Consider the following 24,446-nt stretch of genomic DNA (forward strand, 5'->3'; position numbering starts at 1 on the left):
CAGGGCTCCAGGGGTCCAGCCCTCTCCTCTCCTGAGTACTCAGCATCTGCCCCTCCCTGCCCTAGACTCTCCTCGAGTTAGCCTACCCTTTCCAAAGCCATCCCACCTTTGCGTCCAGGGTAAAGTACTGGACCTCAAATCTGACCTTCAGATGCTTTGTGACTCTGGACACAGTCTGCCTCAGTTTCCCCATCTGCCAAGTGGATATGATAATAGAATCTATCTCCCAAGGCTGCTGGGAGAATAAAATGAGATAACATTTGTTAAATACTCTGTGTAAATGCTACTATTATGGAGGAATCTCTGAGACCACTGAGAGACATTTTGGGGAGAGGGGCTTCTGGGATCCTGAGGAAGCAGAGGGGGCACTGTGGGTAATGGAGGAAGGACGCAGGTGTCAGGACGCCAGGCGGCCAAGCTTCCCTCCCTGCCCCGGGGCCTGGGCCCTGTGTCCCACTCCTTCTCAGTTAGTCAACTGGCCCTCCCGGTCTGTTTCCCTGTTCTCTGACTCTATCACCTTTCCTTGAGGTCTCCTCCCCATCCTCCCCCCAGTCTGGAATCTCCTGACAATGAGGGCAGGAGGGGGAAACTGAGGTACAGGGCGTGTGTGGGTCTGTGCTGCCAAAGGAAGCTATGGACCTCACCATCTCCAGATCCCCAGCTCCCCGAGGGAGCCTGAAGACTTCTCTCTCTAAGAGAGTGGAAGAACCCGGATCCCCAAAGCAAACGGGAAGGAGGTGGTTGGAGTTGGGAGCTGGCCAGCGGGGCGCCAGGGTGGAGAAAGAGGAGGGGGCAGAGTAGGGGAGCCAGGCTGAGGAAAGAGAACCTGGGCTCCCCAGAGGAGACGCTTTAGGGTGGGGACAGGCTGGGGGCAGACCCTCCAACCCCGCGCACCCCCATGTCCCAGGGAACACATCACCTCCTCCCTCTGTGCCCGGAGGGCCAGCGCAAGGCAAGGTTGTGCAAAGACCTAGGGGGTATAGTCAGCCCTCCCGGCTGCGGGGGGAGGGGAGCCCGGACACCCAGGCATCTGGTTCTGCAGTGCCCCTTCCCCCACTCCTGGATCCCCAAGGGGACAAATGTATGGAGTCGTTCCCCCCACTCAGTGCTCAGACTTTCGGATCAGGCCACAGGTCCAGGCTTGCCTCCGGCCCGCATCCTCGGGCCTCTGCCCCTCCTTACAAGCCACTAATCGTCCATCCCGGGATGCAGGAGGTGAGCTGGGGCCAGGGAGCGGCAGGCTTCTGGGTCCCTGCCAGGACTAGCTAGCCAGGGCTGGCAGCCAGCATCTCCAGGATTTGGGGGAGGTGGGATGGGGTCCAGACGCCCCAGTGGGTGCCCAGGTTGGGGAGGCCTGAAGGTAGACCTCCTCCGCCTCGGCAGGAGGCCCTAATCGGCAAGTGCATCAAGGGGTGTGGGCCCTGGCAGAAACCTTGCATCCAGATCCCCACCCCTATTACTCCATCCTCCATGGGGAATCCTGCCTCAGGCCCGATACTGGGCCAGCCCCAAGCCACACCCCAGATGCTGCTCTGCCTGCTGGATGGCTGGACAGTGGGCTCCCGAGGGTGGGGTGGGGAGTGGTGCTGAGGAGGGGCTGGCACACAGGTTCCCAAGGGGAAAGAAAACCTGTGCTATTCCGTCACTTCCTCTGTCCCTCTCACCACACCCTCACCCACAATTCAGAGGCCTCATCCTCCCATCCTGTCCTAATCTCCAGTCTGTCACCAGAGTCTTCCCACCTCCTCCTGGACAGGATGCCACCCCTGGCCTGGGAGCCAGGGGTCTGGGTTTGGATACGTGACCTTGGCAAACCCCTTCCTCCCCAGGGTCCTTGGTTCTTTCCTCTAGAAAGGGAGGTGCTTGGCCTAGGTCACGTCTAAGGCCACCCCCTTGGGGAGATGCCGTGTTTGCCCCTAGGTCGCCTCGGCACTGATGAGCTGCCCATCTACCAAATGACCCAGCCGTTGCTCATTCAGTCATCCATCCAAGTTTGTTGAAGGTTTTACCACAGCACCCACGTGCCAGTCTTCCCGACTTAGGGTAGGTCCCTAAGAGATGTTTGTCAATTGACCAGGTCTCACGGTCTGAGCAAGCAGAAGGACGCCAAGATTTGGAGTCCAAAGACCTACCTGGGGATCCTGTCTCCGCTGCTCATAAGTTGCACGAGCAAGTCAGTCTCTTTTGCTATGTGTGCCTTAGTTTCCTCATCTGTAAAGTGAGGCCATTGGACACTCTGTCAATTACCAAATCCTACAGGCTCTCCATATTTTGTGCCTCCTCCTCTCCAGCTCTGTCTTTCTAGGCTTGCAGTCTGGTGTCTTTGCCTGCATAGCACAGTCAGGCTTTACACAGCTGAGTAGGGCCTAGAGACCCCGGGGCTTTGCAGACTGCCCCGACCCCCTCCCTTCTCCTTTCACTGCCTGAATCTCTTGGGGGAGGGGAGAAAGCCAGGGGGCTTGGGTGTAGCTCCCAGGCCTCCCCTCTGCTCCCTGGGTGACCTTGGGCAGAGCTGGTCAGCCCCTCCAAATGAACAGGTTGTATGGGAGGATTCCTGTCAGCTCCAAATCCCATAATAGCTGCCACTCATACAGCGTGTTATAGATGTTACAGACGTGACCTCACCTAAGACTCACAAGGCTCCTGGGAGATGGGTGCTATGATTATCATGCTGGTGTTACAGACAAGGAAACCGAGGTTCCCAGGCTTCCAAAGTCACAGCTGGCGAGGGGAAGGGAGCTCCATCCATCTGCCTCCTGTCAGCCTGACTTTCCACATCACCCCAGAAGCCAAGACCCGAGTCCTTTGAAAGTTCCTATTTTTACGAGTGGGGGACTCTCTAGAGGCCCAGAGGGGGCAGGCCCTGAACCCCACGTCACAGAGGGAGGCCCAGAGAAGAGCCTGCCCTGCACGGCAACCCAACCAGCCAGAATGCGCCCCTCCCCCCCCTTGTGGGCCAAGCCCTCTGTCATGGCCCCAGGAGGTAACGGCCCAGCCTGGGAGCTTATTTGAGGGGGAGGGGCAGTTTACAGGGAAGAAGGACGCAATTGCGGGGGGACCAGCTTTGTCTCCTCCTTTCATCTCTGGGTAGGGAGACTTTACTGCCAACCCCCTTCCCCCAACACTCCTTTCTGGCCCCATTCCCATTTCTGCAGCAACGTGAGGCTTGGGGAGTGCTTTGGTGACCAGCTCAGGCAGGGACAGAGGACACTGAGGCTCCCAGAGGCACCGTGGCATGGCCCTGACCACACACACACACTTACACACACTCACACACAGACCCACACACTTATACACACTCACACTCAAGCACACACTTGTACAGACACACATGTGCTGGCACACTTACACCCATGCACACACTTGCACCCACACTCACAGGTGTGCACACATAAACACATGCACTCACGTGCGCGCACACACACACAGACCCACACACTTATACACACTCACACTCATACACACACATGCGCTTGCACACAGACATGCTTACACACACTCACAGGTGAGCACACACTTACACACACACACACACACACACAACATACACCTAGACAGGGCAGCTGCTGAGGCTCTCTGCCTCTCTGCTGGCTCCCCAGGAGCTCTGGGCCTGGGACCTCCTCCAGGTGAGGGCTGCCCCTGGGTCCTTTGAGCCTCCTGCTCTCTCTCTCCCCTTGGTTCTCTCTCCTTCTGCTTCTTCGGATCTCTGTCTCCTAGGCCGAACCATCCGCTGCCTAGGGGCCAGCATGGCCTCCTAGTACTTACAATGCTGCTCTTGGTCTCAGGACTGTGGAGCATTCGCCAAGCGCTGACTACATATGGGATACGTGCTTTTATAAAGATCATCTCCTCTGGCTGTCACAACAATCCTGTGAGCTAGATACTGTTGTTATCCCTGTTGTAGAACTGGGTAAACTGAGGCAGACAGGTGAAGGGACTTGCCTGGGGTCACACAGCTCTTACATGTGTGAGTCTGGATTTGACTTCAGGCCTTCCGGGCTCTGGACTGGTGCTCTATCCAGTGTGCCACTTTGCTCAGTTACTTGGGAATAGATCCCACATTATGGTATCTTTTTGGGCCCCAGGGTAAGTACCTTCCTTTCTTTGGGACCCCTGTTTCCTACTTTCCAAATTGTGGAAGGTTTGGTTTCTGAGGGCCTTAGCACAGCCAGACTTTGGCATTTACTCTCTGGATTACCATGGGCAAGGCAGTTAACCTCCCTTATCTGGAAAAAATGAGGGGGAGGAGCAGCTTCAGACTTGGTGGTCTCCAGGGCCCTTGTTCATTATCCTACCTGGAAGGGCTCCACCCTCCACCCTCCTGCCTCCATCTCCTTCCCTTAGACTTGGGACACTGGGGTTGGCTTGGAAGAATTTGAAGTCTTAGAGAGATTAGAGGCAGTATGGAGGGAGTGTTGAACAGTCAGGAGGGCCAGAGATCGAATTCCACTTTAGTGGAGTCACTCAATCTCACTCTGACTCAATTTCCTCATTTGTAAAATGGGGATCATGCCAGCACCTTCTTTTGCAAGGCGCAAAGCCTTCTCAATAAATACTGGCTATTATTATTAATCTTTTCCTCATTGTCTCCATTTTTCCCCCTTTGTCCCTCCTGCCCCTGTCTCTCTTCCTAATTCCCTCCCTTCCCCTCCCTCTCCCTTCCTCTCCTTCCTTCTCTTCGTCTCTCTTCGTCTCTCCCCCCTCCTTTCCTCTCCCCTCCTCCCTCCCTCTCTTCCTCTCTGTTTCTGTCTCCCCCTCTCCCTCCCTCCCCTCCTCTCTCTTTCTCTCTGTCTCTCCCTCCCTTTCTCTCCCCCCCCCCGTCTCCCCCTCTCCCTCCCTTCTCCCTATTCTCCCCCTGTTTCTCTTTCTCCCTCCCCCCTCTCTGTCTCTGTCTCTCTCCCCTCCCCCTTTCTCTTTTCTCTCTGTCTCCCTCTGTCTCTGTCTCTCCGGCTTTTCTCTGTCTTGGCTTTTCTCTGTCCGGCTCTTCGTTTCCATCGGTCTTTGCTCTCCCCAGTATCTCGTTTCTGTCACCCCTCCTCTAAATGTCTTCCCTGATCTCTCTCCATTTCTGTCTCTCCCAAGGTCTCTCTCTGGGCCTGTTGCCCTCCTCTCTTTCTCCCGCTCACGGGTTCTCATAGGACCCCCGCCCCGCCCTCCCCCCTCCTCCCGCAGGCCTCATGGTCCTGCAGGGTCTAGTTTGTAGCGGCAGAGGGGGTGGGGGCCTGAGGGAGGAGGGCTCTCGGCTGCATTTACAGGAGCCTGCCCGGTGACCGGTGACGTCATAGAGCCTTAGCTGGGCTTGATTGGTCCTGGCTCCTGCAGCGAACAAAAGGCAGGCAGCCCGGGGCCAAGGTTGCGGATCTGGCCGGCGCCAGTTACTCCCCTCTAAAGAACCCCGAGCTGCGAAGAGAAGACCAAAGGAGCTCCGGGTGGTGGGAAGTGGAAGGGCCGTGGGGGGAAGGAAGTGGCTTAGATCATCTGTCCCAGGGACCTTTTTTTCAGACGTGAAAATTGAGTCCCAGTAGAGAGAAGGGACTTTCCCAAGGTCACACGGTGATTCTAGAATGATAGACTGCTGGTCCTGCCAGAGAGCTTTGAATTCCCTTAGAAGGAGAAAATCCCATCAATTAATCAATAAACATTTATTAAGAGCCTACTATGTGACCCCACAGGCTAGCAGGAAGGGCCTGCTGAGTACAGTAGGGTGACCGGTGGTGGAGACCAAGCTCTTGGTATACCTTATTTCACACAACAGAAATCCCTTCCAGTTTCTGAGCCTCAGTTTCCCTCTCTTCAAAATAAGGGTAATGGACTCATTGGTCTCCAGAGGATTCCTAAAGGTCTTCCCAGTCCTAACTTCTAGAAACTTATGGCATTCTCGGATTTGTTTAACCTCGGTATTAGCAGGTTTTAAGAGCCAGGGCAAAGCAGCCGTCCATCTGGGCTGCCCACGTCTTGTTTCTGCCCTGAATATCCCTGAGGGTTGCCTAACTTAGTATCTCACGGCTGTCACCTTTATGGAGGTCACTTTCAGAGCCCAGACCCCCATCTTCCATTCCTCTCCCAGGCTTGGTGGTCCCCCTGTGATCTGTGCCCCAGATGGCCAGGAGGCATCTCTGCTGATGTCCATCACACAAACAGTCCTCCTTCTCCCCCCACTCCCCCTCCAGCTTCCCCTTTCCTCTGGGACTTGGGTGTCTAAAACTCAGAATCACAGGCTCTCCCAAGAAAAGTTGGTGGGGTCCCCTGCATCCCCTAAGGGGAGCTGAGACTTCTGCTTGAGAGGAATGAATTTGGGGCAAAGTTGGACCACAGAGAAGACCTCAGAGACCCCTTTCAGCCTGGAGGGCTCAGTCTCCTAATTGTGGAGCCCAAATGAGAAGCGCCCAGACCATGTCCAGCCTTTGTCCTGCCCTCCGCAGGAACCATATTGGAGCAGCTCTCAGTGTGAATTCTTCCTGACATCCAGCCTAAATCTGCCTAACTTTTCCACATCTCCCCTCGACTCCTGGGCCTGTCTGTGAGAGCCAGAGAACAGTCTGATCCCTACAGAGGAGAAGTTCCACCGAGTGATGTTTCGACTTTAGGAGGCAGTCTTTCGGGCTGGGGTCCTCTCAGGGGGAGGCCAGGGCTGGGATTCCACCTTGGCAAGTCAAGTCAAGAAGCATTCATTAAGCTCCTACTAAGTGCTAGGCACTAGGCTAATCCCCTCAAGAAGCTCCCAGTCTATCCCAGTTTATCCCAGTCTATCCCAGACAATCAGCCAACAGCCATGCACATACATGATACAGTCAGAATAGATTGCAAGTAATCAGAGAGAAGGCACTAGAATTGAGGGGGATCAGAAAAGGCTTCCTGCAGAAGTCCTGGCAATGGGCACAGTCAGAGCAAATGCTCAGAGGCAGGAGATGGGGATTCTTGTGCAAGGAACGGCCAAGAGGCCAGAGTCACTGAACCACAGAATACCTGAGGGAGTGCAAAGTGTGAAACTGGAAAGGGACTTTTCCAAGGCTTTTTCACCTCCCTGTAAAACAAAGAGGCTAAAGTCCATGGCTAAAGTTCTACCTCTCACATTGGATAACTTAGCAGGAGCCCTCAATCTGCCACTGATTAGTTCTCTGAGCTCAAGGGAAGTAACTCTTTTCCCTCTCTGCCTCAGTTTCTCCATCTGTAAAATTAGTGGATGAAATTCCATGATGCCTTTAGGTTCTGCCCAGCTCTGGAGTTCTGTGGTTTCTGAATCCACAGAAGGAGCTACCATCTTCATCAGACCAGAGGCCAGGAGCCTTCACTTCCATCAGACTTTTTAACTTCCCTTCGCCCTACCCCGGCTGACTCCAGTTTCCCCAGATAGACCATCCTCCCTCCCCAGCCTAATCTTGCCTACTCAGTGTGCCTCAGTTTCTGCAATGAGGTCTTAGGGTCCCTTGCAATCCTTCACGGGAGCTTTGGGCTCTCTGACCAGGATTTTAGGTGGAAGTTTCACCAAGGAAAGCAAAGGAATCTCTATTTAGGTGTGTGAATGTGTGTGTAAGTGAATGATGTGTAAATTTCTGAGGGGTGTGTGTGTATTTATTGTTCATGTATTTGAGTACCTACAGTGCTACCAATTAACCAATCAGTAAACATTTATTAAGCACCTACTTTGTGCTAGGGATTGTGCTAAGAGACAAAAATGGTCCTACCTTCTAGGACCTTACAATCTAATGAGAGAGACAACAGGCAAACAAAAATAGGTAAAGCAAGATATATAAATAATAAATAGGAAATAATTAATAAGGAGAAGGCACTGGGATTAAGGGGGTGGGGGAAGGCTTCCTGTAGAAGGTGAGTTTTCAGTTGGGACTTAAAGGAAGCCAGGGAGGTCAGCAGTCGGAATGGCCTGGAGGCCAATGTCACTGGAGCCAAGATTATGTGTTGGAGAGCAACATGTAAGAATAATGGAAAGGTGGGAGTTGGGAGAGGTTATGAGGGGCTTTGAATGTCAAACAGAGCATTCTGTATTTGATCTTAGACGTGACAGGGAGCCAGTGCAGTTTCTTAATTAGGGGGTGACGTGGTTGGACCTTCGATTTAGGAAAATCAACGTAGTGGCTGAATGGAGGACAGATTGGGATGGGGAGAAACTGGAAGCAGGCAGATCCCTCCAACAGATGTTGCAAATAACCCCAGCAGGAGGTGATGCGGGTCTGCACCAGGATGGAGGCAGTGTCAGAGGAGAGAAGGAGGTATATATAAGAGATGTTACAAAGGTGAAATCCACAGGCTCTGGCACCATATTGGATTTGGGGGTGAGTATGAGGAGTCCAGGATAACTCCTAGGGGGGAGCCTGAGGAACTGGGAGGGTAGGTGCCTCCACAGTAACAGGGAAAGTAGAAGGTAGGGGAGGGTTTAGGGGAAGGAGAATGAGTTCTGTTTTGGACATATTGAGTTTAAGGGTCTCCTGGACATCCAGTTCAAGTCATCTGAAAGGGTTAGGGTTAGGGTTAGGAGATCAGATATTCACACTGAAAATGTGAAATTGGAGGCCCGTCAGCAGAGACATTGGGGTAGGATAGGTAGATTTGAGAATTATCAGCAGAGATGATAATGAAATCCTTGGGAGTGATGAGATCACCAAGGGAAATAGTGTAGAGGGAGAAGAGGACCCAGGAGACAGAGCCCTGAGCTAGAGGCCATGTCTGGCTCTATGTGTGATACATGAGTATGTATGTCTGTGACGTGTGCAAGGAATGGGAAATGGTTTCTACTGGCTTACGTTTATACATGTAGATCTGTGATGTGAGCACATATATGCTTGTGTGTGTGAATATGGGGGCATATGGAATATATTTGTGCTGAGTCTGTGGAATCTGGGTGTCTGGTGTGTGTGTGTGTGTGAAAGAGAAAGAGAGTAGAGAGAGAAGAAAAGAGAGGAGAGATAGGAAGAATGGAAGAGAGACAGAGAGAAGGAAGGAGGGAGAGAGGAGAGGAGAGGAGAGGGAGAAGAAAGAAAGAAAGAAAGGAAAAAGAGAGGAAGAAAATGGAGAGAGAGGAGGGAAGGAGAGGAGAGGGAGAAGAAAGAGAGAGAGAGGAGAGAGAAAAGAAAATGGAGACGGGGGAGAGAAAGAGAGAGAGAGAGAGAGAGAGAGAGAGAGAGAGAGAGAGAGAGAGAGAGAGAGAGAGAGGAGAGAGAGAGAGAGAAGCATGTGTTTGGGCTACGTCTGTGAGAAGTGAGTGTGCGTGATGTGGGAATGAGTATTACTCTATGGTATATCTCTATGATATGTAAGGATGCACATAAAGGCCTTCTGTCTATGTGCTTTGTGGGAATGTGCATGTCTTGTGTATGTCTGTATGGTATGTGTATATGTCTGAATGCATGTCTGTCTGGAATGTGTGCATGTGCCTGAGCGTGCATTCTCGGGATAGCTGGTGTGTAATGCAGGATGTGTGTATGAGTGGTGCGTGGATCTGCACCACTCTTCTCTATCTGTATCTATCATTCTCTTCCCCTCCCCGCCCTGGTTGCTGATGCTACCCAGAGCTGGTTGCCATGACAACTCCTCCATCCTCTCTCCATCCTCCCGCCTCCTACCCTTCTCCTGACAGGCTCTCAGCTTCCCCAATCCGGGCTGCCGTCGGGGGCGGGGCCCCCATCCATCTGCCCCCCCCCCCCCACAATCCCACCCTCTCTCCCCCCCACCCCAACCACCCCAGCTCCCTGGCTCCTCTCCTCCGTAGGTCTCTCCCTCCCCCTCATCCGGCTGTCCCTACAGAGAGGGGGGGGCCTGTGGCGGCCTGGGCCCATACATCGAACCCTCCCTCCCCCAGTCCGGTCCCTCCTGTCCCCCTCCCCTGGGCCAGGGGGAGGCCAGGGACGCCTGAGTCCCCATGGCTGGGGGCTGAGGGACCCGTTTCCCCCCTCCCCTTCCTCCCTCCCCAGAGCTCCGGGGACCCCCCTCCCTCCCCAGCCACCACCACCTCCTCCTCCTCCTCCCTTCCATCTTAGACAAGATGCCTTCCCCCAACCCCCTCGTTCTCCTGGCTCTCTCTGCTTCCTGCCTGGCCACCCCGGCCCACCCCGGTGAGTCTACTCAGCTGTCCCATGGCCCCTTCCTTATTGATCTATTTGTCTCCACCCCGCCGTTCATCCCCCAGCTCCTTCTCCCTCACCTGTTTGTATTGGAGCCAGGGGCCTGGGGTGTGCGGGCAGAGCCTAAGGGGTGGGGGTGGGGGGCCCAGCCTTCGGGAGGGTTCATAATCTTCTCGATAATCTAGGGGTCATAGAAAGCCACCGGCCCAGCTCCCCTAATGCAGAGGCCTTCAAAGGCAGGGTCCAGGACCTGGGGAAGGGATGTCTTAATTTGGATGGAGATGGGCCTGGCCTGTTCCCCTCTTCCCTTTCTCAGTCCATTCTCTCTTCCCTACCCCAACACAAATAGACATCAGACTAGAGTCTGAGGGAAATTGGGACCTGGGGCCTGGGATGGGGAATCTGAATGAAGATGAGGCCCTCCACCCCCACCCCAGTGCTGCCCCCAACCCAGCTACCTGGGGAGGCTTGAAACTACAATTCCCATGATGCCTGATGCCTTACTTATGCTCTGCTGAATAGTTGCTGGCCCCATGGTACCATGGGAGTTGTAGTCCCCAGATGGACATCAGCTAGGAGGGTGGGAAAGCGGACACAAGATGAAGGGGACAGGATCCGAGGTGTGAAGGGGCTAGCCTTGACCCCTCCCTCTCCCTCACTAGTCCCCTTCCCCAGAACGTGCCAGCTTCAACGGGAGAGATGGTGTGTTGGGGGGAGGGGAAGGTAGGGAAGACCCCTTGGCCCACGGATCCAATTGGGAATCTGTCTCTGAAACCCTGCCACCTGATGGGACCCCAGACCCCAGCTCCCACAATACCCCTGGCTATTCTGCTGAAGTGCCACTGGCCCCACTGCAGTATGGGAGTTGTAGTTTGTACCTGGGCAGCAGCTGGAGGGGGGTGTACCAGCGGGAGGAGAAGCGTGTCCCCTCAGCCACCCCTCCGTGGAGGGGGAGCTCTGGCTTCTGACCTTTTCCTTCCTCCTCTCCCCCGCTCTGTCCCAGATGGACTGTTCCCAGGCCAAGGTCCCTTGGCTCCGCCCTACGCTGTGGTCCTCATCTCCTGCTCTGGACTCTTGGCCTTTGTCTTCCTCCTCCTCACCTGTCTCTGCTGCAAACGGGGGGATGTTGGCTTCAAGGTGAGGGGGGGCGGGGTGCAGAGGCCCCCTGCCCTTCCTTGAGGACCTGGGAGCCTGCGGAAGGGGGCGAGGGTGCTCCTCCTGGAAAAGGGTGGAAGTATCCCGAGGTGGGCAGTGCGGGACCCCTCGGGGGCCCCATGCTCACCCCTGCCCTATGCCCTCCGACCCCAGGAGTTTGAGAACCCAGAGGGAGAAGAGTGCTCGGGAGAGTATACACCCCCCGCGGAGGAGACTTCTTCGTCCCAGTCACTGCCCGATGTCTACATCCTTCCGCTGGCCGAGGTCTCCCTGCCGATGCCCGCTCCCCAGCCTGCCCGGTCAGGTAACACAAAAAAGGAAGGCGATAGAATGTTGCCCACTGCCCAAAGCTAGGACCAAGGCCAGCCGGCAGCCGAAGCTGGGGCTGGCCGGGGAGCCAGGGCTGGCTTTGGCCCGATAGGAGAGCCTGGGGCTGGCCGGGGAGGGGCCAGGAAGATCCTGGAACAGCGCAGCTGCTCCTCGGGATCTCTCCTCTTCAGCCGGGAGGGAGGTAAGCAGAGAAGTCCTGGCGGAGTCTGGAGCCCCTCATTCCCTGCCTTTCCCTTAGACCTGGGCACCCCTCTGGGCCTGAGCCGTCAGCACCTCAGCTACCTGCAGGAGATCGGCAGCGGCTGGTTTGGGAAAGTGAGTGAGGCCGGCGAGGGCTGGGGTGGGGGTCCCTCAGAGCCCCCTCTGCTCACTGTCCTCTGGCCCAGCATCCAGCTCCTTGCCATCCCGCCTCTCACCACTTGCCATCTTTGTCCTGCTGTGCTCCTCCACCTCCCTCCACCCCTCCATCTCTCCATGACCCCCATTTCCAATCCCTGGATCTCTCACTTCCCAATCTCTATCCACCTAGCAGTATCACAGGACTTCAGAGCTGCAAAGGCCGATCTAATCCAACCCCTTAATTTTACAAAAGAGGACCTGAGGCCCAGAGAGGTTGAGGGATTTGCCCCCGTTTCTTACCTCCTGACCCAGGGCCCTTCCCAGCCTTCCCGTTGTCTCTCTGTCCCCCCCTTCCCAGGTCAGGGCCCAGCTTCCTTCTCCTGCTCTTCCTCTTCCCTTCCACTCATCCCATCCCTCCATCCCCTCATCTGTCCGTCAGCTCCTCCCTCCATCCCTCCATCGGCTGCTCTGTCTCGCTGCCCAGCTGTTCACACGTCCGTGTGCCCATCCCTCCATCAGTCCCTCCGTCCATCTGCCTCTCTGCTCGTGAGTTTTTGGCTGGGTGGTGGGAAGCGGGGTGGGTCAGTAAAACTTGAGTGCCCACTATGTGCCTGGGCATGGGGATGGCATGAGACCTGGGGCCTGTGAAATTAAGGGGTTTCATGATGGCGGGGGGGAGGGGCCCAGGGAGAGGAGAAAGGGAACCTAGGGTGATGGCCACCTCCATCCCACCCAGGTCATTCTAGGGGAGATCTTCTCAGATTTCAGCCCAGCCCAGGTGGTGGTGAAGGAGCTGAGGGTCAGTGCTGGACCGCTGGAGCAGCGGAAGTTTCTCTCAGAGGCTCAGCCTTACAGGTAACAGGGCCTGAGGGGCCAGGGTCTGGGCTCCTTGGCTTATGGTGACCAGGGAGCTGAATGTTGGGAAAGCTAAGGGCCCTGAGCAGGCAGGGGTCACGGGGAAGTCCACTGGCCTTCAGAGGGTGTGAGACGCAGCCACACAGGCCAGAGTGCTGGGTAATTGGCTTCCTGGCTGTGGACAGGGGCTAGACATTTGGATCTGGTCAAGGAATGAGAGCCAGTATCTGGATCCTTGAAATGTTAAGTCTGTCCTAGAGCTCCAGAGGTCTGGGATGGGGGGAGAGAATTATATGTACCCTGTCCTGCCCCACCTCCCACACTGGGCCAGGGCAGGTACATTCAGGCTTTTGTATGCTGGAAGTGGGGGTAAGGTAGCTACCTGCTGGCCCCAGGGGCTGGTGAGAGCTTCGGGTGCCCCCTGACCCACGGTCTGACCCCCAGGAGTCTGCATCACCCCAACGTCCTCCAGTGCCTGGGGCTGTGTGCCGAGACCCTCCCCTTCCTTCTCATTATGGAGTTCTGCCAGCTGGTGGGTTCCCCTCTTGTATCTCCATTTAGGCCATGCTGTAGAAACTTGGGGGGTCCCAGGGGGTGATGACCAAGGTCAGCCCCCTTCTTGGTATGGAGCAGAAGCCTGGGGCCCAGAAGAGTTGGGAGACTGGTCTGTGGTCACACAGCTTCCTCCTCGACTTTCAAAGCAAGGGGTGGTGAGCATGAGGGTGGCTGACAGTGGGGAGGCGGGCAGGGGCTCTCACTCTCCAGGGACTGGGGCGTCTGCCCCAGCGATGACTGGAGGAATCCCTGGGAGGTGGGGGGAGCCGTGCTGACCCTGTCCCCTTTCCCTATTCACCAGGGAGATCTGAAGCGCTACCTGAGGGCCCAGAGGCCCCCAGAGGGCCTCTCCCCGGAGCTACCTCCCAGAGACCTGCGCACCCTGCAGAGGATGGGCTTGGAGATCGCCCGAGGGCTGGCCCACCTGCACGCCCACAACTACGTGCACAGGTGAGGGGAGCGGGAGTGGGAGGGGCAGGAGGGGGAAGGGAGAAGGGGAGGAGGGAGGGGTCTGAGGAGGGGCGGGGCTGGGTGGAGGCTTTGGTTTCAGATCCTGTCTTTGATGATGACTAACTGTGTGACCTTAGGCTAGTCCCTTTATCTGGGGCCTCAGTTTCTGCCTCTGTAAAAAGAGGAGGTTGACCTGGGATGTCTCCAGAGCTCCCCAGGATCTAGGGAGGGAGGGAGCGAGGGCTGGAGGGCTGGCTCAGGGACAGATTGGGGGAGGGGTTATGGGGAGGGTGGGGAAGGGGCTTCCTCATTCCTTTCTCCCTTCCCCTTCCCAGTGACCTGGCTTTGAGGAACTGCCTTGTGACCTCCGACCTCACGGTGCGAATTGGGGACTACGGTCTCTCTCACAGCAATTACAAGGTATGTGGGGGCGTGAGGGTTTGGGGGATCCCAATCAGGCCTGATCAGGATCCTGCTGGTTGACTGTCTGTCTGACTGACTGACTGACTGTGACCTTGGGCAAGGCCCTCCAGGGCCCCGGGACTCAGTTTGTTTATCTGTGAAGTGGGAGACTTGGACTTGGTGTTCTTGAAGCCCCCCTCCCCCTCCAGGAAGACTATTACCTGACCCCTGAACGCTTGTGGATCCCGTTGAGGTGGGCCGCCCCCGAGCTTCTGGGGGAGATCCACGGGACCTTCATGGTGGTGGACCAGAGCAAGGAAAGCAACGTCTGGTGAGTAGCCGGTGGGTGGCCGGGGAGGGGGTGCCTGGTGCCCCTGCCGGGCCCTGCTGACCTCGGCCCGCCACCCCCCAGGTCGCTGGGGGTGACGCTGTGGGAGCTGTTTGAGTTCGGGGCGCAGCCCTACCGCCACCTGTCCGACGAGGAAGTGCTGGCTTTCGTGATCCGGCAGCAGCACGTCAAGCTGGCTCGGCCCCGGCTAAAGCTGCCTATGGAGACTACTGGTGAGTAGGGGCCTGGGCTCTGCTTGTCCGGAGGGGGAAACTGAGGCCAGGGGGGCCCAGGGCTCAGCCCTGTGTTCAGTGACTTAGGAGACCTGACTGTCTGATCCACAGATCCTCTCTGGGAGGGGGGCCCTCACACTCCCCCTCTCTCATCCTCCCCCTTTCTCCTGTTGGCCCTGTCTCCTGATTCCCAGGTTCCCTCTCTGACCCTGAGCCTTTCTGGCTCTGCTTTGGTTTCCAGTTTCCTCTCTGACCTGAGCCTCTCTGACTTTGCCTTAGTTTCCCTGGCCCTATCTGAGCCGTGCAACTCTCTGGTCTGATTCTGTTTCCTGGTTTCCCTCTCTGCCTCTGCTCGGTTTTCCCAGTTTCCCTCTCTGACCCTGAGCCTCTCTGGCTCTGCTTTTCCCTGGGTCCCCTCTCTGACTTGCTCATCTTTCTGACTCTGCCTCGGTTTCCTTTCTGACCTGCTCATTCTCTGGCTCTGCTCCATCTCCCGTCTCCCTGGGTCTCACTGGCCCCTTCCAGGTATGATGTCCTCCAGTCTTGCTGGCGTCCCCCTGCCCAGCGCCCCTCAGCCTCTGACTTGCAGCTGCAGCTAACCTACCTTCTCTCTGAGCGGCCCCCCAGACCTCCGCCGCCTCCGCCGCCCCCCCCCGGGACGCGCCCTTCCCTGGCCCTGGCCGGCCCCCCCTGCCCCACCGAGGCCCACGGCCCTCTCTTCACCCTTCCCCCTCCTCGATGGCTTTCCGGGGTCCGATCCTGATGATGTCCTCACTGTCACTGAGAGCAGCCGCGGCCTCAACCTCGAGTGCCTGTGGGAAAAGGCAAGGCGGGGGGCCGGCTGTGGCGGAGGCGGAGGAGCGGCTCCCTGGCAGCCGGCCTCTGCCCCCCCTGCTCCCCAGGCTGTCCCCTCGAACCCTTTCTACGAGGCCCTGGCTACCCCTAGTGTCCTGCCGGTTATCAGTGCCCGGAGCCCCTCCGTGGGCAGCGAGTACTATATCCGCCTGGAGGATCATGGCTCCCCCCCAGAGCCCCTCTTCCCCAATGACTGGGACCCCTTGGATCCGGGTGTTCCAGCCCCCCAGACCAACCCGGCCCCTGCTGAGGTCCCCCAGCTCGTGGCGGAGACCTGGGCCTCCCCGCTTTTCCCCCTTCCACGGTCATTCCCCCCAAAGGCATCAGGTAGCTTCCTGCTCAGTGGTTGGGACCCCGAGGGCCGGGGAGCAGGAGAGACCCTAGCTGGGGACCCTGCAGAAGTGCTGGGGGAGCGAGGCACAGCCCCCTGGGGGGAGGAGGAGGAGGAGGAGGAAGGGGAAGAGAGCTCCCTAGGGGAGGGAAGCAGCAGTGGGGGGCGCCGAAGCCGCCGGGGCCCTCTCCCCTGCCCTCTCTGTAGCCACGAGGGGCCTTGCTCCTGCCTCCCACTCCAGCGGGGGGAGATGGTGTCTGGCTGGGGGGGCCATCCGGCCCTGGGCTGCCCCAACCCCCCCGAGGATGACTCCTCGCTGAGGGCTGAGCGGGGGTCATTAACTGACCTCCCCTTGCCCCCCCCCTCTTCGGCCCCCCCCGAGTTCCTGGACCCCCTAATGGGGGCGGCGGCGCCCCAGTACCCCGGGCGGGGGCCCCCCCCGGCCCCCCCCCTGCCGCCGCCACCTCCCGCCCTGCCCCCTCCTCCCGCTCGGGCTCTCCCAGACCCAGCAGAATCACCCGATGCCCCCTCGGGACTTGGCAGCCCAGGATCCGGCCTCTCGTCTCCGGGCCCCAAGCCGGGGGACAGCGGCTACGAGACGGAGACCCCCTTCTCCCCCGAGGGGGCATTCCCAGGTGGGGGGGCGGCCGAGGAGGAGGGGGTCCCTCGGCCCCGGGCTCCCCCCGAGCCACCCGACCCAGGAGCCCCCAGGCCACCCCCCGACCCGGGCCCTCTCCCAGGCTTCCTGGTGCAGGTGAGCACAGAGCAGCTCCTGCTGTCCTTGAGGGAAGACGTGACCCGCAACGTGCTGGGGGAGAGGGCAGCCCCAGCAAAGGCAGGGAGGGCCCTTCAGGGCCCCCCGACTGTAGGCCAGGTAGTCCTAGGAAACAAGGAGAAAGTCCTGAGCCATGCAGGAAAGGCAGCCCCAGGGAGCAGGGAGAAAACGCCAGAGAACGGGGAGCAGAGGCTCCCCGGGAGCCGGGAGACACCGCTGGAGAACGGCGGCCAGACACTCCCAGGAAGCAGAGAGACACTGGTGGAGAATGGGGTGCAGGGACCCCCCAGGAGCGGGGAGAAACCACAGGAGAATGGGGTGCAGATTCCCCCAGGGAACAGGGAGAAAGTGCTGGAGAATGGGGGACAGAAACCCCCAGGGAATGGGAAGAAAATCCCCGAGTGTGGGGAGCCAGCCCCAGGGATCCAGGAGGAGAGAGCCCTAGGGAATGGGGAGAGGTTTCTGGAGAATGGGGATCAGCAAGTCCCAGGGAGCCCAGCCAGGACCCCGGGGAACGGCGAGCCAGTCCGCAGGAGTGGAGGGCAGGCTCGAGAGAGCGGGAAGAGAGCCCTACCCGGGCCTGGGAGACTGGGCCCCGAGAATGGGCTCCAAGCTCTGGGGGGCCAAGGGAAGGCCCCAGAAGAAGGACCCGCAGGCGGCGGGGGCGGAGGAGCCGCGCCCCCCGGCGAGACGAGGCCGGAGCTGCGGAGGCCGGAGCCAGCTCTTCCCCTGCCCCGGGAGCCAGCGGCACCCGCGGGAGACGCCGGGGAGCCAGGCGCCCTGGCAGACGGCGCCGTGGAAACCGGCGGAGACGGGGACCCCCCCACTCCGGGGAGGAAGGGCCCCGAGATGCCTCGGCTCTTCCTGGATTTGGGCCCACCGCCGGGGAGCAGCGCACAGATCAAAGGTGAGCGGGCCGGGGGGGGGTGACCTTGGATGTGCTGGTCGTGGCCCATCTGTTAGAGACGCCCAGAGTCTCCCAGCTGGAGGGAAAGGGTCTCAGAGGGCCCCTTACCTGACCATTGTCCTGACAAGGTGGTCCTCCATTCTTGGCTCAAAGGCCTCCCATCAGGGGAAAGGGCCTCTGTCCAGCCCAGCGGTCAGGGCTCCAATGGACCTGAGAGGTCGAGGAGGCCACCCTCCCCTTTACAGAGGACAGTCTCAGGCTAAGGGAACTTGCCAGCCAGCCTGAGAGATGGAAGTGGGGCCTTTCTTTGTGCTCTCCCCTCTCTCTTGTTCTGCCGCAAGGGGCCAAGAAGAACAAGTGTGACTTGTGTTCGGGGGGGGGGGGATGGGGCACGGTCCCCAAGGTCCCTTCCACTGTAGCAGGGAAGGACTCGGAGGTTCGTGGGATCAGAGATTCTGAGCTGGAGCTGGGCAGAGGGAATTGCATCAACACACCTGTTTTACAGATGGGGAAACTGAGGCCCAGGGAGTGGGCCTCCCAAGGCTGATTCTTTGGCAGAAGGCATAAATGTGGAGAAGTCTGTAGGGGCTTTCTGGGCACCAGGGAGGAAGTGAGGCTAGTGGGGTTCCCCAGGGATCAACACCAGGGCAGCTCTGATAGAGGCGGTTACTATAGTGGATGAAAGAGGGTCCAGAAACATCTGGAGAGGCTGGATCAATAGGTCAAATCCACCAAGATGAAATTTCATGAGCCGATAAAATCAACTTCCTATTTACATCGTGGGGAAGGCAAGGCTAGACACAATTCCCGTGACAAAAATCTGAAGGTTTTAGTGGACCACAAGCTCGGTGTGCATCAGTAAGGCTAGAGGCAATTCGGCAAGCACTTAGAAGTATTTTCCACCTGCCAGGCACTGGGAGATACCAGGATAGAAAGGAAATAGGCCCTGCTCGCCCGAGGGGGACTCTGCTCTATAGGGAGGGACTGTGCATCTGAGTGCAAGTGTCTAGGTGTATGGGCATTAGTGTAGATGCTTCTGAGCATAAGCACATCGAATAGAGGCATAAGGGCAAATAATACACCTATGTGTAGTGTAACACACATGTAAATATACATGTAAGTGTGGTGATGTAATGTAAGTATATACACGTGTGGTGATAGACATCTAAGCATAAGCACATATAAAATGCAAATAAGTACATATATGCATACAAGTGTATATAATAGACATGTAAGTAGATATACAAGCACACATGATATACACGTAAGTAGATATGCACATACAAGCACACATAACATATGCGTAAGTTATACAGCATGTATAACATAACATATAAGTGCATAGCTATAACAACATATATAACATAACATATAAGTGTATATAATATACATATAAGTAGATGTAAATATAAGTAACATACATGTAAGGAGATAACACACATCATATACAAATGAGTACATGCATGCATATAAGTGTATATGATATACATGTAAGGAGATATAAATGTACTATACACATCAGTAGATATACACTCTAGGTACATATATGTGTATGTATACACCACTGTATATACCATATGCACTCGTACATACACTCACACATACAGCTAAGTAACTACAACATAATTTGTGGGGAAGGCACTAGTAGAAAAAGCTTCACTGGGGACAAAGTGATGGAGCTCAACTTTGGAGGGAACCTGAGGAGTTCCAAGACGCAGAGGTGAGAGGAGAGTGCATTCTGGGCATGAGGAACAGCCTAGGCAAAGACAAAGTGGTGGGAGATTGAATGTCTTGTGTGAAGAATGGTAAGAAGGCCACTTTAGCTGGGCCGTCGAGTGTGAGGGCGAGTGACGCACAGTGAGGCTGGAAGGGTAGCTTGGAGTCGGGTATTGGATCATGGTACCTGGCACGAAGGAGCAGATTGATAAATGGTAGTTGACTGACTGAATTGATCCCAGAGGCAATCGGTAGATGTTGGCATTGACTGATTTGCTGAAGACCAGCTAATCAATGAGGAGGCCATTGTAGTGGTCCAGGGGAGAAGTGTGGAGAGACGTGGCCCTGGGTGGTGGCTCTGTGAGGGGGGAGATGAGGATACGTAGGAGTTTGTTGGGGCGGGGAGTTAAAGGAGGGTGTCAAGAATGACTGTTAGGGTGGTGGAAGGGACCTTAGAGACCATTAAGTCTATTGTCTTCGTTTTACGGATGAGGAAACTGAGGCACACAGAGGTTAGGTGACTTACCTAGGGTCACATAGCTAGTAAGTGTCTGAGGTGAGATTGAACTCAGACCATATGGACTCCCCAGTCCAGTGCCTCTCAGCAACAGTTCCTGGAGTCGTAAACCTGGGTACCTGGAAGGATGAGAGTATCCTCCCCAGAAAACAGGAAAATTAGGAGAAGGGCAGGTTGGGGGTGGGGGAGGGGAGGTAGCCGAGGTTGAGATTCCTAGGGAAGGGAGGTCCAGTTAAAAATGTCTACCAGACAGTTGTCGCTGTGGGGCTGGTGTTCAGGAGAGACACTGGGGCTGGCTACATGGATCAGGGAGTCCTCTGAGAGATGGTGGCTGCTCCGTGGGAGCTAATGATATCATTAAGCTAGAGTCTGGAGAGGGACAGGGAGAGTCTGGGACGGAACATCGCCAGTTAAGGATGGATGACGGACGAGCCAGCAGAGGAGAACCAGGAGAGAGTCCTTAGAGGGGAAACGGTTCGGGGCTGGGGGTACGGGGAGCACTACCCTTGGGTAGGCGGAAAGGGAATAAGCCTTATTAAGCACCCCAAGCATTGGGCCAACAACCATTTGATCTTCACAACAACCTAAGGCGGTCGATACTATTATCCCCATTTTACAGATAAGGAAACTGAGGCAGATAATGGTTAAATGACTTGCCTGGGGGGATCACAAAGCTAGAAAGTGTCTGAGGCTGGATTTGAACTCATGACTCCAAGTTGAAGCTCTCTGTACTGTATCATTCTACCTAGTACTGTGTCCATTTCTGAACGAATGCTACCATTTGGAAATGACATAGAGCAATAGGAGGGTATTGACAAGAGGGTCACCAGAATAATGAGGGCAGTCCTGTTGGGAGGTTGGTTAAAGGAGCTGGGGGGAGGAGCATAAGTGCTGTTTTCCAGTGTCTGAAGAGCTGTTGTGTGAAAGAGATTGGATCTGGTCTCCTTGGCCCAGGAGTGGGTGGGAGTGCTGGGCCTCGTGCCAGGAAGACCAGAATTTGAATCCTGCTTAGCTTACTAAGTGATTGGGGAAGTCATTTCATCTCTGCCTCAGCTTCCTCATCTGTAAAGTGGGGGTGATGATGATAGCTCCTTCCTGCCTCACAGCATTGGTATAAGGATCAAATCTGTCAGTCCAGAAGCCAGTCAGCAAGCATTTCTTAAGCACCTACTATGTGCCTGGCACTGTGCCAAAGTCTGGAGCTGCACATTAAAGCAGAAAGGTCTCCCATCAAATGCTGTTGTGGGTGTAAACCTTCTTAGCAGCATTACTCGTGGCTAGCCCCGGGAGCCCTGGCTAGGAGAGCAAGCCTTAGGAGACCTTAGTAAGGAGAGCTGCCTGCCTCAGAGTGGGTGAGCGCTGTGGGGGTGGCGAGGGAGCTTTGCTCTGAGAGAACATGGGCTAGCTGGCCCCCAGGTCTTTCCAGCTCGGAACCAGCTGGAAGGGGCAGTGGGAAGAAAACTGGGAGTCAAATCCTGGGCCTCAGTTTCCTCCAGTGTAAAATGAGGGGGCTGGACGGGCTTCTCTCCGAGGGTCTCAGAAGCCCCGACTGGGTCGGGGTGCTGGGGCGTGCTGGCGGCGGGGGGAGGTCGGCCACAGGGGCGTATCTGTCTAGTTCTCTGTCTCCCTCTCTCTGGCCCCCCCCCAGCCAAGCTGTCTCGCCTGTCACTGGCCCTGCCTCCGCTCTCTCTTACCCCGTTCCCGGGGCCGGGCCCTCGACGGCCCCCCTGGGAGGCTGGGGACGCCGGGGCCCCTGGCGCGGAGTCAGGCGGCCCGGGGGCCTTGGGGCTGGTGGAGGACGGGGAGGACGAGGAGGAGGAGGAGGACGACGGGGCGGCCGCGGGGGAGGGCGAGGAGGCGGTGGCCCGGGGCCCTGGGAGGGGCCGGGCAGCCCCGGTACCCATCGTGGTGAGCAGTGCCGACGGGGACCGGAGCCGCCCACTCCGGGGGCTCCTCAAATCGCCCCGAGGGGCCGACGAGGCCGAGGAGAGTTTGGAGCTGGACCGGAAGCGCAAGATGGTCTCCTTTCATGGGGACGTGACCGTCTACCTCTTCGACCAGGTGCGCCCCCCCAGGGGGAGGAGTCAGGGAGGAGTCCGGGGCGGGGTGGGCGGCAAGGGCGGAGAGTCGACCTGAGGCAGGGCTTGTAGTCCCGGACCTGGCTTCGAATGCCTTCCACCCGTTCCTTATATGGGTGATCCTGCGCTTAAGCTCCCTGCCTCAGTGGCCTGATCTGTATAGTGAAGGTGTTGGCTCGGATGCCCCCGAGATCTCTTCCCCGCTGAATAACTGGGAAAGGGGTGATGGCCGGGTTGGGGTGGGGGTGTGTGTGGCTCTGCTGACGCGGGATCTCCATGCTCCCCCATCCTCTGACCCGGGCTCGCATGCCTGTTCCAGGAGACCCCGACCAACGAGCTGAGCGTCCAGGCTCCCCCCGAGGGGGACCCGGACCCTTCGACACCCCCAGCCCCGCCGACACCTCCCCATCCCCCCAGCCCTGGAGATGGCTTCCCCGACAGCGGCTTCGGTGAGGGGGAGGAGAGAATTGGCGGGCGGGGGAAACAGGCTGGGGGGGCCGCAGTGGAGGTGGGGCCAGGCCTGAGAGTTTGATTCTCTTCTCCCAAATTTAGGAGGCAGTTTCGAGTGGGGGGAGGATTTCCCCCTGCTCCCCCCACCAGGCCCCCCACTCTGCTTCTCCCGCTTCTCCGTCTCACCTGCACTGGAGACCCCAGGGCCGCCAGCCAGGCCCCCCGACGCCGTCTGCCCCGCAGGTACTTTCTGCTCCGGGACATGCTGTAGACATGGCCAGTCACAAAGGCCGCATATGGGAATGGAGAGAGCCAGAGCACATGGAGTAGCAGGCCCTGCCGGGGCCTGTGGCTGGCAGGGGCCTTGAACATGCTGACGTGAGGCATTTGCATTTGAGCCCGTAGAATGTCTTGGAGCAGAGGACTGCTGGGGTTGGGGTGTAGCATGGCTGGATTAGGTGGGAAAGGATGGGACAGAGCAGTGAGTGTGGAGATGGGGCTGTGCAGGTGAGAAGAGGAAGGAAGGGAGGGATGGGAGATGGAGGCTAGAGGAGAATCAGCAGGACACCTCAGCTGGCTGGATGCAGGCAAGAGTCAAAGGTGACGCTGGAGGGGACCTTACAGATCCAGATGGGGAAACTGAGGCCCAGAGTATAAAATCCTGTGTGCCTTCACAAGCATCCAGAAACAGCCCGGATGAGAGGCAGCTGCAGGAGGGCTGGAGGCTCCACAGGGCAGGGGCAGGGTCCTGAGCTCCCTTGGGCGGGATGTCCACAAGGAGGTAGAGGTGGAGGCCTTGACCGGGGAGGAGTCAGGACCGGAGACAGGGGAGGTGTCTGGAGCCATGGGGCTGACTAGATGAATCTGGGGCCCTGCAGAGATGGCACCAGCTGTCTGGGTGACTTTGAACGTCACTGACTCCCTCGGAGCCAGTATGCTGGTTGTCTTCTGCTTCCCTTGGTCACCCATCCTTTTTCCCTCTTCCCTTCAGGCCCCGTGGAGAACTGATGCCTCGAGGCCCTCACTTAGCTGCCCCCCCCCCACCAGGCCCCCCCGAAGAGGGGGCAAGAGGAGATGGAGACAGAGTCACTGAGTCGAGAGAGGCTCCCGAGGCTGGACCCCAGCCCTCGTCACCTGGATGCCAATCAGGAGGCCGGGGCCCACTCCCCCCTAGCCCTCCAGAACTTGTTGCCCCACCCAGCGTGCCTCAGCCCCCTGGAGCTGAGTGAGAGGAGGAGGACACCCAGCCCCGCCCCCAGCCCTCAGGACTCACCTGTGTCTGGGCCTGGGCCCAGCTCTACCCCAGGGACCACAGACTGACCCAATGGGGCACCTCAGGACTTGGGGGACTACCCAGCCCTACCTCCCCTCGGGGCATGGAGGGGCCTAGGCCCCTGCTCCCCCCTTGCCTCATTCCTCCCCCCTCCCCCGGCCCAAGGCCAGAGATGTCCGTTTTCATGTTATTTAAAGACAGACAACTTTTTGGAGACAAGGCTGAGCTTGTGTGTGTGGGGAGCTGATATGGGAGGCGGGGGGGGGGTGTCCGTGATCGTCTGTCCTTGCCCCTGTCTGGGGTTCACGACTCTCTCTCCTCAATTCAGCACACACTTTAAAAGGACCTACTATGTGCTGAGCATTTTGCTCGGGTCTCCCTGTAATTTGAGAAATGTTCACTAAGTGCCTGGTGTTCCAAGTACCAGCCTTGGGGCTACAGACAAGAACCAAGCAGCCCTTGCCTTCAACACGCTTACAGTCTCCCTATCTGGGGGACCGCAGAGAAGGGTGCAGAGGTCAGGAACTGGCTGCTCTCTCCCTGGTCCCTGGACCTTGGAGCCTGGCGCACTCTGGTGAAGAGTCTCTGACTTTGCCATTGGGTGCCCGTGGGCCCGAGGGCCCTGCATTCGTGTGTGTGCTCATGTTTGGGTCTCTCTGGTCTATGATGAGGCAGCCCCAGAACTCAGGGGACCTGGCTCTGAGAGCTACTGCCCCTTCTCCCACTTAGCCAAAGCCCTTCCCAGTGACCTGCCTGGTCCTCGGGATGGCTTCCTTAGCTGCAGAATCAGAAGCCGCTGAGCCAAGGTGTGAAGTCCCCCT

The 24,446-nt window shown here is 57.5% G+C and overlaps 1 protein-coding gene across 1 annotated transcript; it reads left to right on the forward strand.

The window, feature by feature from the left end:
- The first annotated feature begins 9,687 nt into the window (after positions 1-9,687).
- On the forward strand, positions 9,688-23,456 carry LMTK3 (lemur tyrosine kinase 3). The gene is given in 17 exon segments (XM_021003924.2): positions 9,688-10,067; positions 11,080-11,213; positions 11,385-11,535; positions 11,800-11,876; positions 12,637-12,755; positions 13,200-13,287; positions 13,612-13,760; positions 14,096-14,180; positions 14,372-14,493; positions 14,575-14,705; positions 14,708-14,723; positions 15,249-15,369; positions 15,371-17,591; positions 21,473-21,885; positions 22,222-22,351; positions 22,455-22,595; positions 23,344-23,456. Coding segments are annotated over 17 exon segments (4,185 nt in total). The 5' UTR covers positions 9,688-9,997; the 3' UTR covers positions 23,361-23,456.
- Positions 23,457-24,446: the final 990 nt, after the last annotated feature.

The sequence above is a fragment of the Phascolarctos cinereus genome, unplaced genomic scaffold, assembly GCF_003287225.1.
Source record: "Phascolarctos cinereus isolate Bilbo 61053 unplaced genomic scaffold, phaCin_HiC Scaffold_726;HRSCAF=1367, whole genome shotgun sequence".
NCBI lineage: Eukaryota > Metazoa > Chordata > Mammalia > Diprotodontia > Phascolarctidae > Phascolarctos > Phascolarctos cinereus.